Below are 14,859 nucleotides of genomic sequence, written 5' to 3'. Positions count from 1 at the left end.
ACAGAATAATCTTGAAAACCAAAGGGATAAAAAATGGCTTCACAGATAACCAAGAACAACATTTATAAAATTTTCCTTAAAGGCCCTTATTACAAACGTACTGTTTTAAGCTCAAAGGCCATGAACAATGACATTCGACCACGTACACCGTGTCAGATGCCGTTATCATTGTTAGTACTCTCTAGACACAATTAAATCCAACTTTGCATTTATGGTAAACCTTCTAGAAGACATAGGACAGCCCTTCATCTTTCTCTGTGAAAGTAACTTTTTGCCCTCCCAAGACATTTGATGAAAAGAGTGTCTCATAGAAGACCACTTTGTAACCTACCCTTCGACTTGGGTTACTGTTAAACGCCTCCCTGATATATACACATGTTAGTAGAATTTATGACTTTGATCTTTTTTTTGACTCTACTCGGAGTTACAACCTATTCGGTCATCCGTCGTAGCTAAAGAAGTACCAACCTTCTTCTTTCGTAGTCGCCTGCTTGGAAAGTCTTCCTAACCAATCCCTCTGCTTCTAGAAATGAGACAACCACATGCTATATTATCAATTTTTAAATATATAAAATTATTATTATACATTCATTCATAGAAAAATTATTTTATGGACTATTTTCATGACATTATTTATGGTCTATTTTTAATTATTTAATAATATTTTTACAATTTTTTCTATATTATTAACACATACTGTTGATAATTTTTTACTCTGAATCTAGAATTTCAAACCCTTAACCAAAAACTTAAAACCCCAAACCATAACCTCAAACCCTTGCACCATAAACTTGAACACTAAACCTCAAACTCGTAATATGTAACCTTAAACCCTTAAACATTGAACCCAAACATGTACTCTCAAATCCTAACCCAAATTCCAAACCTAAACCTAAACTTAAACCTTGAACCTTAAATTTCAAACCCAAACTTTAAACCTCCAGATTTAGGGTTCGGGGTTCAAGATTCATGGTTCGAGTTCAAGGTTTAGGGTTCAAGATAAAATAATTATCAAAATAATGTGTCAATGATATAAAAAAAGCACAAAAATTACTAATTTTTATAAATTGGTTGCACAAAAATAAAAAATATTAACTTGTGATAAAAATATAAAATAATTAAAATTTGTAAAAGAATAAAATATGTTTGTTTATAATTTAAAAAATAATTATTTTAAATAATTTAATTAAAGTTAAATTAAGTTGGAGAATATATTAGATATCGATGAGTGTATAATAGTACTTTGTTATCTTCAAAATTTAATGATGTATGAACTTTGATTTGGTGTAATTATATACATGTAACTTTGATTGTGGCTCAATTGCATACATAGAATTTTAATTTTAATTTAATCGTACACATTTAAAGAAATAAATAATCAATTTATTTTTATATTTGATAAATATAATTATATGTGTATACAATAAATATAAAATAATGTTATATCAATAATTGTGTTAATAATTTATGAAAACTTGATCAAAAATAAAGTTCGTGTGTAGAATTATACATTAAACCATAATCATGTATCGTCTTTAAGATTTACCCCTAAAAATTATACGATTTTACTAGCTACTATTAATATTGATTCTATTTGTAAATCTTTTAATATCATGTAATTTATCATATAATACTATTTTATTAATATTTTAGTAGATTGACAGAGGATATTGTAATAAAATAAAGTCAAAGGTTCCCCTTTACTTGATTTGTTGCATTTCATATAGGATTGTGGAGAGTGGTCCAAGGTTGATAGGAGAAATTATTGAATCATTTTGGTGAAATATCAATCAAAGCTGAAAAGTTGCTTTCTGTATAAGAGAATGAATAAATGGCAGGTACAATATTTTAAAGCAACCCTCTTGAATTTCAGGTTTTGTCATCCATTTTACTAACATTATAAAAATTGTTTATTAATTATTTATATATGCAATATATAAAATAAAATAAAATGATTTTTTATTAAGAATTATGTTAATAATTTATAAGAATTTAATTAAATTAAAATTTAATGTATAAAATTATATAAAATTAAAGTTTATATATATAATTGCACATTAATTTATAGTTCATGTATAATTTTGAGATTTATCTTTTTTTATAAATTTAAAATTCCTATTGGATATCCAAACAAATGATTTGGATTTAAAAATCTAAATTCAATTTTTGTTTTCTCAAATCCCCGTTTCCAGATTGAACATAAGCAATTTAGTGAATAATAATTGATAAAGGAAAAATATTTGTTACACTCTTAATAGAGTTTAAAGACTCCACAAGTAAACTGATTGAGTCTTAACTTAATTGGTACTGATATTGTTGCTAATGTAGGAGTAGGTTTAAGTGCGCTGAAGCAAATTATCCTTCTATTTAAGAGTTGAGGAGGGGTTATGGGTAGTTCTATGTATTGAATCAAAATGACTAAATATAATAAGAAATTATAATGAGATTAATGCTAAAAAAAAAACTCCACAAGTCGAGTTAGGATATAGTAAAAACACTCTATTTTTTAAATTAAAAAGTGCATTATAAATGTACTTAAATTACACCAGACCAACTAGTTGGACCAGTTAGACTGGGAATTGGCTGGGGTATCGGTTCGATGAGAGGTAAAAAACTAGTTGACCCACAAGTTGGTATGGATTGGCTGAACTGAGCTAAAAACCGAATTGAACTGACAGTTGAACCAATTTTGAATAGGTTTGACCAATTAATTCCCAAAGTGATCGATTAGACCAGTTCAAAGCAAATAAGTTATTTAAAAAATAAACATATTAAAAAATTATAAAAACCAGTTCAATTGATTTTTTTTTACCTCAGTTTAACCAGTTCATATCAATTCATGGGTGAACTTGTGTTTTACCTCTTACCAGATCAACATCTAACCCAGTTCTTGGTCTGATTGATCTGATTTAGATAACATTGAATTTTAGAATTTTTCATGTTTTAAAAATACTTTTATTTTTGCATTTTAAAGAGTTTTTAATTTTTTTCATATTTTTAGTTTTTTTAGAATATAATTTTAAAAATTTTTATTTTTTTTGTTTGAATATGAAATTTTTTAAATTCTTTTAAAAAGTTTACATATTTTTAAAGGGTATGAAGTAGATTAACAAAAAAATATAAATATTGAGGGCCGGAAAAGTTTAAGAACTTAAAAAATGGGTTGACTGTGTGATTGAATTGGGCTAAAAAAATTAGTTGAATCAATTTTTATAATTTTTTTATTTTTAATATTTTAATAATTTAATTGATTTGAATAGGTCGAATCGATCATTCAGGGAGCCAATTGATCAATCCAGTTGAAATAGGTTCAATTATTGGTGAAATCGATCTTTTAACTTAGTTCAACTAGTTTGTATTGGTTTACAGGTCAACTAGTATTTTTACTTCTCATTGGATTGATATCTCAGTCGATTCTCGATCCAATTGATCGATCTGGTTTGATTTAGAAAACAATAAATTTTAAATTTTTTTAATTTTTTTAAAATTATTTTTATTTTTTAAAAAATATAACTTTTAATTTTTATGGTTTTATTTAAAATGTGAAAAAATAATTTTTAAATTATTTTTAAAAATATATATGTACTACTAAAGGATAGTGACCACATTGACAAAAAAAAAACTATGAATATTGAAGGCTAAAAATATTGTTTTACTTTTAACATCATTAACTTAAATGACAAATAAAAAATTTTTAAATAAAAAAATACTGGAATTCAATATTTCAAAATTAAAGAATAAAAATTTAAATTTAAATTTGAGAAGAGTATAGAGAAATTTGAGAGATTTAAACCATTATTAAAAATATCTTATTAAAAAAATTCAAATAATATAAATATCAATATTTTAAAAATTGATCCTCCAAAAAGGGTAGGCACCCCTAAAGAGATGACTTGAAAAGTAGTTCTTGGCAAAGCACATATGTAAAGGAAAGGAATCAAAAGGAAATAAAAGTCAAGAAAACGTGAAGCAAAGAAGTCTTGTAGAGCTGGGAAGAGCCAAAATAAAAAAACGCATTTTACAATTATTATAATATACTTTCCCCGTTATTTGGTTAATTTTAACTTCCTTCATGATTTTCGTGAAATTAAAATTTCTAAATGAAAATAAATGCATTTTCTAGTTTATATTTTCTAAAAAAAATAAATATATTAATTTATTTTTATATTAGATAAATGTAATCATTTATATATGTAATATATATAAAATGATGCTATATCCATAATTGTGTTAATAATTTACAAAAATTAGATCAAATAAAAAAATTATGTCTAAAATAGCACAAAATTAAAATTTATGTATGCAATTACACATTAAACTATAGTTCATATATAGTTTTGATATTTATCGCTTTATTAATTAATTATCTAAAATATCCAAAAAAATATTTAAATGAAAGTCAAACCCTTTTCAAATTTATAATGAAAATAAATCTAAAATAATGGATTAAAATATAAAAGAAAATATTGATAATTAGTTAAAAATTTAAGAACAAATACATAATAAAAGTTCAACACTGTTACAGTGTTCGACAGGTACCGTTTGATATATTGGCCACATTAGATTAAAATGTGATCAATTATAATATTTAGGGGCTTGATATGTAAATTTCTCTTTAGGTTGAATTTTGAAAAAGCACAAACCTTAAATAAGGTTAATTCTTTTGCAAACCCTCTTTGTTTATTTCCTTTTAACACAAAAAAAATAAGAGAAATCTCTTACCAATTAGTCCAAAAATATTCATACCAAAAATTATTTTTGTGAAGAAGTCGATTAACCGAAAATAAATTTTATTTATTTTTTGAAAAATAATTTTTCTATTCAAATAATAATTTTTTTTCGCTTATATTACACTTAGAAATTATAAATTTAACAAATAATTATAATTTATACATAATAAAAAATAAAAAATAAAATAAAAAAATTGACTGATGAATAAATGGAATCGCTTATGAATTTCGTGTTTTTTACTTTTATACAGTTATTAATCGAGAATGTGAGCAATTCTGGTTCTTATAACATTAATAAATAACAATTAAAAGAAAAAAGGAAGAGGCAAACACGAAGATGAGCGACCGACGTTTTCATAGTATACAAGAAAAATACCTTAGACTCCTCGTGCTTCAGCTTTACAAATAAGACGCATCATTTGGCGTTGAAAACGCACATTTCTATCCTCCTCCTCCTCCTCCTCCTCCTTCTTCTTCTTCTTCTTCATGAATTTTGGTCTCCGTCTCTCCCACTTCTCCCTCGTTGTCTTTCTCTCCTACCTTCTTTGAATCTTCTTTGGATTTCTAAATTTTAACAAAAACCCTAGGCAAAACGAAAAAAACCAATAACGAAATTAAGTTTGAAATTCGTAGAGCCAAAGAGAGAGAGAGAGAGAGAGAGAGAGAGAGAGAGAGAGAGAGAGAGAGAGAGAGGTGATTGTTTGTAATTGTTAGAGATGATGGATCTAAGGAGATTAGCGTTGGTGGTTGTGACTGTTGCGGTGACGGTGGTGGGTGAATTCGGTTGTGGTTGTTTTGGGAACGTGTTGACTTTAAATGTATTACGTAAATTTGCAGGCCACGGAAAGAATTTAAGTGCATTGAGAGCTCATGATATCCGTCGTCATGGTAGGCTTCTCTCTACTATCGGTGTGGATCTCCCTTTAGGTGGCAATGGTCATCCTTCTGAAACTGGGTTAGTTTTCTTTCTTTCCCTGAATTACTTTTGGTTCTATGTATAAATATTTGTGTTCCTTTATATGTTATGTTTGAAGGAATCCTTTTTGGAGTAAAACCGAATCAGGTGAAGGGAATTGTTATTTTTCCTTTCCGGGAGAATTTTAGTTTGGCTGAATTTTGATGTTTCTCTATGATGATGGTTAATTATAGTAGAGTTCACTTATTGCATGAGGTCCGATTGCTGCAAGAAAGGATTTTTTATTTTATTTTAAATTTCTTATTCAGAGGGTCAGGTATGATTGAATTTATTATTATTTTCAATTGCTTTTGAGTTTTATCTTATTTAGTTGAAAATTTCAGCTGGTTAAAGTCCATGGTGCCTTTGATTAAATGCTTAATTGCCCTCTAATTCCACCAAATGCATATACTTAATAATTATTTTTAAAGCTAATGGTAGCTTAATATTCAGCTGATTTGCTCTATTGGATATATCAGAAATAGGGGTTAATTTTCTTTGCATTAATTTTGTTTTGGGGTGCTAGTTTATCTCTCATTTTCTTAATCTTTTTCAGGCTTTATTTTGCTAAAATTGGATTAGGAAATCCATCAAAGGACTATTATGTGCAAGTTGATACTGGAAGTGACATTCTATGGGTGAATTGTGCTGGATGTGACAAGTGCCCCACAAAAAGTGATCTTGGTGTATGTTCCTTTTTTAACTTGATCTTAATCTCTGTAGAGTACTATGTCTAGTTTAAAGTTGTGGCTATTGTGTTCTTTTTTATTATGATAAAGTTTTGTAGTGAAAACATTTATTGCTTGGTTACTCTATTGCAGCTAGGATTAACATTATATGATCCAAAGAAGTCCTCCACTTCAAGCCTGGTTTATTGTGATCAAGATTTTTGTACTTCAACATATGATGGTCCACTCCCTGGTTGCAAGCCCAATCTTCAGTGCCAATATAATGTCGTTTATGGTGATGGAAGCTCAACAGCTGGATACTTTGTAAAGGACAATATGAAACTGGAGCAGGTGACTGGTAACCTTCAAAGTAGATCTACAAATGGGACTGTTGTATTCGGGTGAGTTGGAATTCTGATGGTTTCTGATTTTTCAGGACACAGCTTAGTTTTCTGCTATTGTTGCTTACTTGCTTATTCTCCTTGTTCATGAAAATGGTCCTTATAGGTTGGTCTACTAGGAAGCTAAATGTTTATAATTCACTTGAGCATGGCCTTGGCTTTGAGGCTAGTTTTCATTCAGTCTTGACCTAGGAACAGTTTGTAACTATTATTTGTCCTACATATGTATATTGTGCACAAATAGATGGGTAGTTTCATTTTGGGGCTTGAAGTCTTAATCAAATATTCATAGATTTGTTGGGCACTCTTGTCAGAGGCTATAGCTGACAAAGACGGTTTTATGGTTCTCTCTAAGTGTTTGGCTCTAATGTAAGATACCATTGTGTCTTGCTACGCTGAAATATTAGTTCTGCTCTTAGGTTAAGATCTTACCAGACAAGGCAGAAAATGTGGGGTTAATTCATTTAGCCTCTAATTTCTTTGAACAGGACTTTTTTTTGTGCACTTGCACATTTAATTATCGATTAACTAATATGCGATGTGCATAATTCCTTTGTGTTTGTGGTACCTGGATTGCAAGACATACTAATCGAGTCTTCTTTTTTCTTCAGCGGATCTTCCTCCTACCTCTTTCTTCTGTTCCTTACTGGTTACTGGATTTAGTCATGACTGGGACAATCTTGTTTATTATCTTAAAATTCTGTTCCAAGTTTTTCATGTGTTTTTGGTGCCTACCCTTTTCTTTCTCTACTAGTTGTTCAACATATTGAATCACTCCCCTACCCCCACCAAACCAAAAGAAAATAAAAAGGGAAATAGCTTATGTTCTTTAAAAGTGATTTGAGATGGGTGGAGTCTGTTGATGTGTATTTGTTGTAGGGGCGGAACTTACAATGTCAAGGGAAACATGTTCTGCTGCAACTGCTGCTAATGTGTATTTTTGGTTACTTATGTTTAGAATTTCCTTTTGTGGTTAGGTGCGGTGCTAGACAATCTGGGGAATTAGGATCATCAAGTGAAGCACTAGATGGGATACTAGGATTTGGACAAGCAAATTCTTCTATAATTTCACAACTGGCTGCATCTGGGAAAGTAAAAAAATCGTTTGCACACTGTTTGGATAATATAGAGGGAGGTGGAATCTTTGCGATTGGTGAAGTGGTATCTCCGAAAGTCAAAAGGACACCTATGGTTCAAAACCAGTAAGTGGTCTATCTTAAAAGCTTCTTTTTTCATATCTATGTTTTATGATTGATGGTTTGTAGCTTAAACTTTTTTCTCATTGAGGGTGATAATGACCAAGAAATTCTAGTTGGGGCTTCCTAATTTTGCTTTTTTTTTTTTTTGGGGGGGGGGGAATTAGGTGCAAGATTGTTTCACTGTTGCATGCTTGGTTGTAAAGCATAAATGTTGCCTGCTTTAGGTCATGCTCAATTTTTTAGAATGGAATAAGCATATATTGTGGTTTCTTTATCTCATAGTTTAATGTCTAAATTGTATTTTACTTCCCCAAACTAGCATTTGTAAATGGCAAATTGCGCTTCAAGTTGTTGGCTATAGTAATTCTTTACATTGACTATTATATTGGATGATGACCATGATTACATTCAAATCTAGGATTTGATAGATCTCTATTACATTGTTAATCTGAAACACCTATGTTAAACTCAATCTGTCGTACTCCCTCTGATAAACAGTTTACAAAGTGTCTTCTTTTATTGTCTGCATTCATTCTTATTTATGCATGTCAAAGTGAATGCAAATCAATCCTATCAATTTCTTCTGTCCCAAATGAGGCTTATGGAATTTAGGAAGAGAGCAGTATAGATTTAATTCATAGCTAAAATGTTTTCAAGTTTCTGGTGCATCTTATCCTTGGGAAACAATATAAATGCTGTGTTTCTTTCATAACGCAGGAATAAAATTTTTCTAGATGATCATGATTGACAAATTAAACCATTTTGCTATTTACTTGTGTTTGTTCATGGATTGCCTTGTGGTTTTCAACTTTTTGTTTAAGGTCTTACTCTTTTTCATCAATCAGGTCTTTTGGTTTATAAATTCATAAATATATTTTTATCGACACTCTTAGGGCACATTACAATATTGTAATGAAGGATATTGAGGTCGGTGGTGATCTATTGCGACTTCCAAGTGATATTTTTGATAGTGGAGATCAAAAGGGAACAATAGTGGATAGTGGTACAACCTTAGCATATCTCCCATCATCAATTTATGAACCACTAATGACAAAGGTAAACATTACCACTTATCTTACTTTGATTTTGACATTATCCATTACTAATTACATCGTCTCTTCTGTCAACAGATTCTCTCCCAGCAACCTGCGTTGAACTTGCATACTGTAGAAGACCAATTTACATGTTTTCAGTTTGCGGGAAGGTAAGATACTGCAATTGTAGTCTCTGGTATATATGTCGGTAATACACATCATTTATTTGTTCATGATATGGATAATAGCTTTATCTGCAATGTTTGCAATTTCTGATGTTCCGAATGTTACATTTCCCAAGGTTTACTTTAATTTGAACATTTCATGCTTTAATATTATATCTCATTTTATATACAATTCCAAATTGAGATGTTATTCCTTATATTCCCTAACACTAACAATAAAAAATGTGCATTTGATCGAGGATGCAGTTATAAGGAAAAAAAATTAAACAGTCAAATGCAGTCATGCAATACTGATTTACGTAAAAGAAATTGTGAGATAAGAACACATATGTTTATTGCATATTTTTCTTTATTTTGAACCAGAATGACTAGAAAGTTTTACTGCAACTCTCTTAGGACTTGGAGAAATATGGCAAAATTGTAGTCAGTGATAAATAGATTTTTCATCCCACTCTTGTCAAAAAGATGTACAATGTGATTGTGACTTTTCAAGAACATGTTTTTACTTCACTTTTGTTTCTTGTTTTCTTTTTAACTGTTGCTCTCTCGTGCTTTTCAGAAATCTTAGGACAGATTTATAATAAATTGCTGCCTTCTTGCGCTTAAACATAATTTTTTATTGATGGTCTAGCCAAAAAAAAAAAAATGGAAAATTCTTAATTTATATTTTGTTTGCCTTGATTCTTTCATTTCTTTGCCTCAAGGTCAATACTTTTGTTGGACTGATCATTGGCTTTTTCTTTCATTAATTCCTGTGAATTACTTTGTTTGAGACTTGCTGCTTCCTTTTGTTATGTGCTCTTGCAGTGTTGATAGTGGATTTCCAGTCGTAAAGTTCCATTTTGAAGATTCCCTTGTTTTAACAGTTTTTCCCCATGAGTATACATTCCAAATTCGTGTAAGTACAATATATTTCTTTTAATTCATTTTATGATCTGCAGACATGTTTCTTGCATTGATGTTGATATTTGGAAGTCTTATATTGCTAATCACCTTAGGAGTTTACGAGGGGAACATTTGTTTTTATTGTAGAATGCTAACTATTAGTCCATAAAGCTTCATACTATGGTAAAGTATCTTGCTTTGAACTTTGTTTCTCACCCAAGTTTTTATCTTATTATGTAATTTATGCAAATTGGGTCTTGTCTATTATCATAATAGATGCAAACATGTTAACTTGCAGAATTTAGCTGGGCCTATTTAGAGGTATGCATTTGGTTGGTTTGGTTTTTATGTATCAATAACCGAATAAATGGACAAATCTATTAAAACTGAATCGACCTATCCTACGGCCACAACCAAAATAACTGAACCGAACTTCAGTTAGGTGGGTTTTTTCAGTTTTGATTTCTTTTGCTTTTGCTTTTTAAAGTGTATTTCTTTATATACCCTTAAAAGTTCCATCCTTGTTTCAACTTTAGATTAGCTTCTATCTATTGAATTTGACAAACAGAGACAGATCCGATTTAAAAAAAAAACAAACATATTTGAACCAATAAAATTAAATATATTTGTTAAGAGAAACATAGCGTTTGATTTGGTAAATATAACGAAAGAGCTGTTATGACAAAAGAAAAACATGGAATTTGTATAACTAAATTTAACAAAAGATCTCAACTTACAGTGAATGGGGACTGGAAGGAAGAAGAGGCTTAGAGCAGATGTTTGATTTGTTAAGCCTCTGTTTTATGTTTTAGTGTTTTACTCATTTACCCTTGGTAGGGTTTTTTAGATTAATTAAATTAATTGTACGTTTTGTATTAGGGTAATTTGATTTAGATTTGGAATTGTTGGGTTGGTTTCATATGGGTAATCGGTATTTATTTATTAGGGCTTGGTTATGGATATAAATTTAGGGTTTATTAATTAAAAAATATTCAATGTGTTCAATTTATTCAGTTTGCAAATTCAAAACCGATTACTGACTAAATGAACTGCCTTGAGTGATACTTAAACTGAAAATCCAACTTAACCATGTTTTTTTTCAGTTAATTTAGTTCAGTTCAGTTCTATCAGTTAATCAGTTTTTTGCTCACTGCTTTTTTTTTTTTTTTAAATATAAGGGCCCATAAGGGTGTATTTTTTGCTCACTGCTAAACCTATTGTTTTAGTTTGGTACTTCCATCTTTTAATATACGTTCACTTATTTTGTAGGTAAACTTTTGACATTGTTTTTAATCATTCTATCAACCTTTAAGATTTCTACGCCTATTTTTCCTTAGCACATTTTTATTTTGCATACTAAAACTTAATTTGACCTACTACTACTGAAATTGAATTTTGATTGGGAATTAATTTTGGAAATTTTAAAATAGTGATATTCCCTTTTCCTTTTGTTGTTATTACTTTCCTACATATCTATAAATTATCCACTGTACATGCCTTTAATTCGAATAATACATCATGGATAAATAAATTCCAATTACTTCGTCCAAGTTTCTCTTTTGAGTATTCCAATTACTTCATTCCTGTTTCTCTTTTAAGAAGCACTAAATAAAACTTGATGAAGTCCTTTAAAGACGATGCTTCAAACTTGGAAGTTGCGGAACGGCCAATGTAAGGCCTTGTCATTTGTACAAGCACTGGCACTTCCAGGAATGAAGCTTTCAACTTACAATGCCTACTCTGTCGGCCTGTTATTTGTTGACAGCACCTTCAAAAGAACCCATTAAACTACAAATTTACCTGGGAAAGAGATAGGACTTGGCAGAAGGGAGGGTTGGGGAAGTGACTTGAGGGAGTGAGACACCAATAGAGGGATAGAACAGTGGTTTGTTTAAGGATGATGCTCCTGGTTTTTGGCAGATTAGCTGCTTGAAAGTTTCATCCTTTCTCTCTGGTTTTGTCTACAAAAAATAGTTGAAAGTATAATGAGAAATGAGAAACATGAGAAATATCTTCTTCTTTTCTCTTCCCAAAGTAATTTCCCTTCGTCCCTAACAACTTGTTCTTTCAATAAGCTGAGCTGCTTGCCTGAGCTGGATCCTGGATAAAGCTTTTCTAACCCAGCCTAAGACCCGGGCATTATTTTAGTTAATAGAAGCTTTTTTAATTTAATTTTAACTCTAGATTATAGTTAAAACTATTAAGATGAATGTAAAAGTAGTTCTATAATATTATTTTTATTACTTTTGGGCATTCTGGACTTCAGAGGCCAGGCCTTAGGCAAAAGTTTTCAAGTGTTGATCAGGTTGGCCTCGGTCCATGGGTATCTCTGCTAACAGGTGGGTATGGTGAGAATTCTCAAGTATTAGGTAAAGTAACTTTTATAAGCATACTAGAAGAGCCCTCTATTTGTCATAAGCTGACTGGACAATGTAGCCTTATGTTCCATGATGCTCTTGTAGTCAAACTGTGAAGCTTTGTTTCACAGAGTTTTATTTGATAAATATGACAGTTCCATCATTTTCGTTTCTTCTAGATTCAAACTAATTAGCCAGGTCAGTATGCATGTTCATTTTGTAATTGTGATCACCATTATCGTCATCATTGTCATTTAATTACTAGCTGGGCATCCGTGTTTAGATAATTTATTTCATTATATGTGTAGTGTCAACTTTTCTTTTTGTTGTGAGTTATACGTTAAGATGTCAATTTATGGCTTTTTGCAGGAAGATATTTGGTGTTTTGGTTGGCAGAACAGTGGAGTGCAATCTAAAGATGGCAAAGATATGATTCTTTTGGGAGGTATATCTTTAAACTCCTTGTTTTGAACTCATTTGTCATTTTGCTTGCAAAATATAAGATGTACAATATCTTTTACTTTTATGGGTTTTATGCATCTAAATTGTGCAACATTAAAAGGATTTTCAACATTTACTCTGTGTCAGTGTAGCAGAAGCTCACCTTGCAATTGGCAATTTTTAAAGGCAAAATAAATCTGAACATAAAACCTGCCTGAAAAAGCCCGAATTGGACACAAATCAGTTCAAGCTGAACAAAAATCGAATATCTGAATGCTAATTAACTCGAATCTGAAATGTTATGAACATAACCTGAATCCAGATGGCTCTGAACACAAAATCATACAGAAGTGGTCTCAAGTTACAAAAAATCTTAGGTGGCTTGACTAAAAGAAACCAAAAACTGAAATTACCCTATATCAAGAAATCCAAACACAAAATGACCTTAACCTGAACCATACCTTTGATGAATTAACCTTAGACAGTCTGATCTAAACCCACATAATTTCTGCTTCCAGCAATCTTCTATTATGCCTTGTTCTCCTCATCAGTCATCCTTCTGCAGTAGTAACATATCTACTTAAATCAAAAGCCTATGAATGTGAAGTTAGTTTTTCCTCCTACTGCTTCTATGTCACTGATCTGTGGTATTGATCTTCTAAAAAGTACAAGTTCAGTTCAACAATCATCTCAGTGATTCGCTTTAGCTGATCTGTTTTTATGTTAATCTACTATGTCGTAAAGATGAGAACAGTAATAAAATAATGTGAAAGGTTTGGATGCAACTCTCATTTATTTAATTTCTTTACAATGCAGATTTGGTGCTTTCAAATAAGTTGGTTATATATGATATAGAAAATCAGAACATTGGATGGACTGAATACAATTGTGAGTACCCTCTTGAACAACCTTACCTGTGTTTAGGTTGAATCCTTTAATTAGTTTTTATTTTTCTGCTTATTATTGCTGCATTTTCTATGTCCACACGTCCTGACTTCCTAATGTGCTAGTTTCAGGACTATAGTTTGTGCGCTAGGATTGTATCTCCTTTAGGGTCTTTCGACCTTTGGGTTCTGCTTTTGATTTTTGCAGTTTAGTAATCGCTAACTAGTAGCAATATTCTTTTTGTTCGAAACTTAATGTCGACCTTTCAGTTTTGAGAACTTTCAAAGCCTAATCGTATTTCGTTTCTCCAGATGTCTAAAGTGTGTAGAATGTAAGCATGCTAGTTAGTTTCGTGCTAATTGCATCGGTTTTTCTTTGAGAAAGAAATACAACAGAAAATTATGTACTCTCTCTTCCTAATTAATTAGGATTGCTCTATATTATCTCCCTTCCTGAAATTTGAAAATAAAATAAAAAGAAAGCTGATTGTAGTTGGCTCTGATATGTGATTATGGTTACATTTAGGCTCTTCGAGCGTCAAAGTGAAGGATGAAAGTTCGGGGGCGGTGTATTCGGTTGGTGCCCATGATATTGGTTCAGCTTCCAGTTTGAGAATTGGAGGAATTCTAACATTATTGTCTATAATAATTGCTTTACTCCACAGTTCTATAGCATAGATTGTTGGAAGCAGCGATAAAACATTCTTTGATTCTGTTGTACCATAATTCATTTTTTTTACAGTGAAATTGCGCGGGTTTTCTTTTTTTAATCATATTTTGTTAATTTAATGCAACTCGTATCCACCACTCATTAATTTATACCCATACTTCAAATATTTTCAGTGGTTTGCAGCAGTGCAATGTACAAATGACTGAATATAAATTTGCCAATATCATTTATATATTTGCTGCAATATGAAAGTCTTTTGAGGCATATATATGTAATCTACATGTTCTTTTCAGTTTTTGTTTTTTTCAATACTAATTTTGGGTTGAGATTTTGGATTTTATTTTCATAAAATGGCTTTGTTTTATGTTTTTCTTTTTACATAGTTTGAATTTTTTTTCACACATTTATTTTTAAAAAAATTAATTTTATATAGTACTTGTAAGCTATTTT

General features: G+C 30.5%; 1 protein-coding gene and 1 long non-coding RNA gene across 3 annotated transcripts; one reads left to right on the top strand and one right to left on the bottom strand.

The window, feature by feature from the left end:
• Positions 1 to 46: 46 nt before the first annotated feature.
• LOC121229672 (uncharacterized) lies at positions 47 to 5,269 on the bottom strand. The gene is made up of 3 exons (XR_005927590.1): positions 5,107 to 5,269; positions 469 to 523; positions 47 to 362 (listed from the first exon to the last, which is right to left on the bottom strand). It is a non-coding gene; the product is annotated as an uncharacterized lncRNA (long non-coding RNA).
• LOC107960894 (aspartic proteinase 36) lies at positions 4,975 to 14,558 on the top strand. Of its 2 annotated transcripts, XM_041114449.1 has the most exons (10): positions 4,975 to 5,685; positions 6,242 to 6,371; positions 6,507 to 6,754; positions 7,732 to 7,956; positions 8,847 to 9,009; positions 9,084 to 9,157; positions 9,980 to 10,070; positions 12,784 to 12,859; positions 13,672 to 13,743; positions 14,266 to 14,558. In XM_041114449.1, exons 1-10 carry the CDS (start codon positions 5,447 to 5,449, stop codon positions 14,415 to 14,417), a joined length of 1,470 nt encoding a protein of 489 aa, XP_040970383.1. In that variant the 5' UTR covers positions 4,975 to 5,446; the 3' UTR covers positions 14,418 to 14,558. The 2 variants fall into 2 exon arrangements, with proteins under 2 accessions (XP_040970383.1, XP_040970384.1); XM_041114450.1 differs by lacking the exons at positions 12,784 to 12,859; positions 13,672 to 13,743; positions 14,266 to 14,558 and adding an exon at positions 10,205 to 10,240.
• The last annotated feature ends 301 nt before the right edge of the window (positions 14,559 to 14,859 follow it).

The sequence above is a fragment of the Gossypium hirsutum genome, chromosome A05 (assembly GCF_007990345.1).
Source record: "Gossypium hirsutum isolate 1008001.06 chromosome A05, Gossypium_hirsutum_v2.1, whole genome shotgun sequence".
In the NCBI taxonomy this organism is placed as follows: Eukaryota; Viridiplantae; Streptophyta; class Magnoliopsida; order Malvales; family Malvaceae; genus Gossypium; species Gossypium hirsutum.
Note: the sequence above shows the minus strand (reverse complement) of the source record. Positions and strands in the feature narration are given on the sequence as shown.

Excerpts from the sequence above, each read along its gene's own strand:
- LOC107960894 (XM_041114449.1), top strand. The coding sequence starts at position 5,447 with ATGATGGATCTAAGGAGATTAGCGTTGGTGGTTGTGACTGTTGCGGTG. Across the intron at positions 6,755-7,731 it reads AATGGGACTGTTGTATTCGG|GTGCGGTGCTAGACAATCTG; the intron begins GTGAGTTGGAAT and ends TTTTGTGGTTAG. Across the intron at positions 7,957-8,846 it reads ACACCTATGGTTCAAAACCA|GGCACATTACAATATTGTAA; the intron begins GTAAGTGGTCTA and ends CGACACTCTTAG.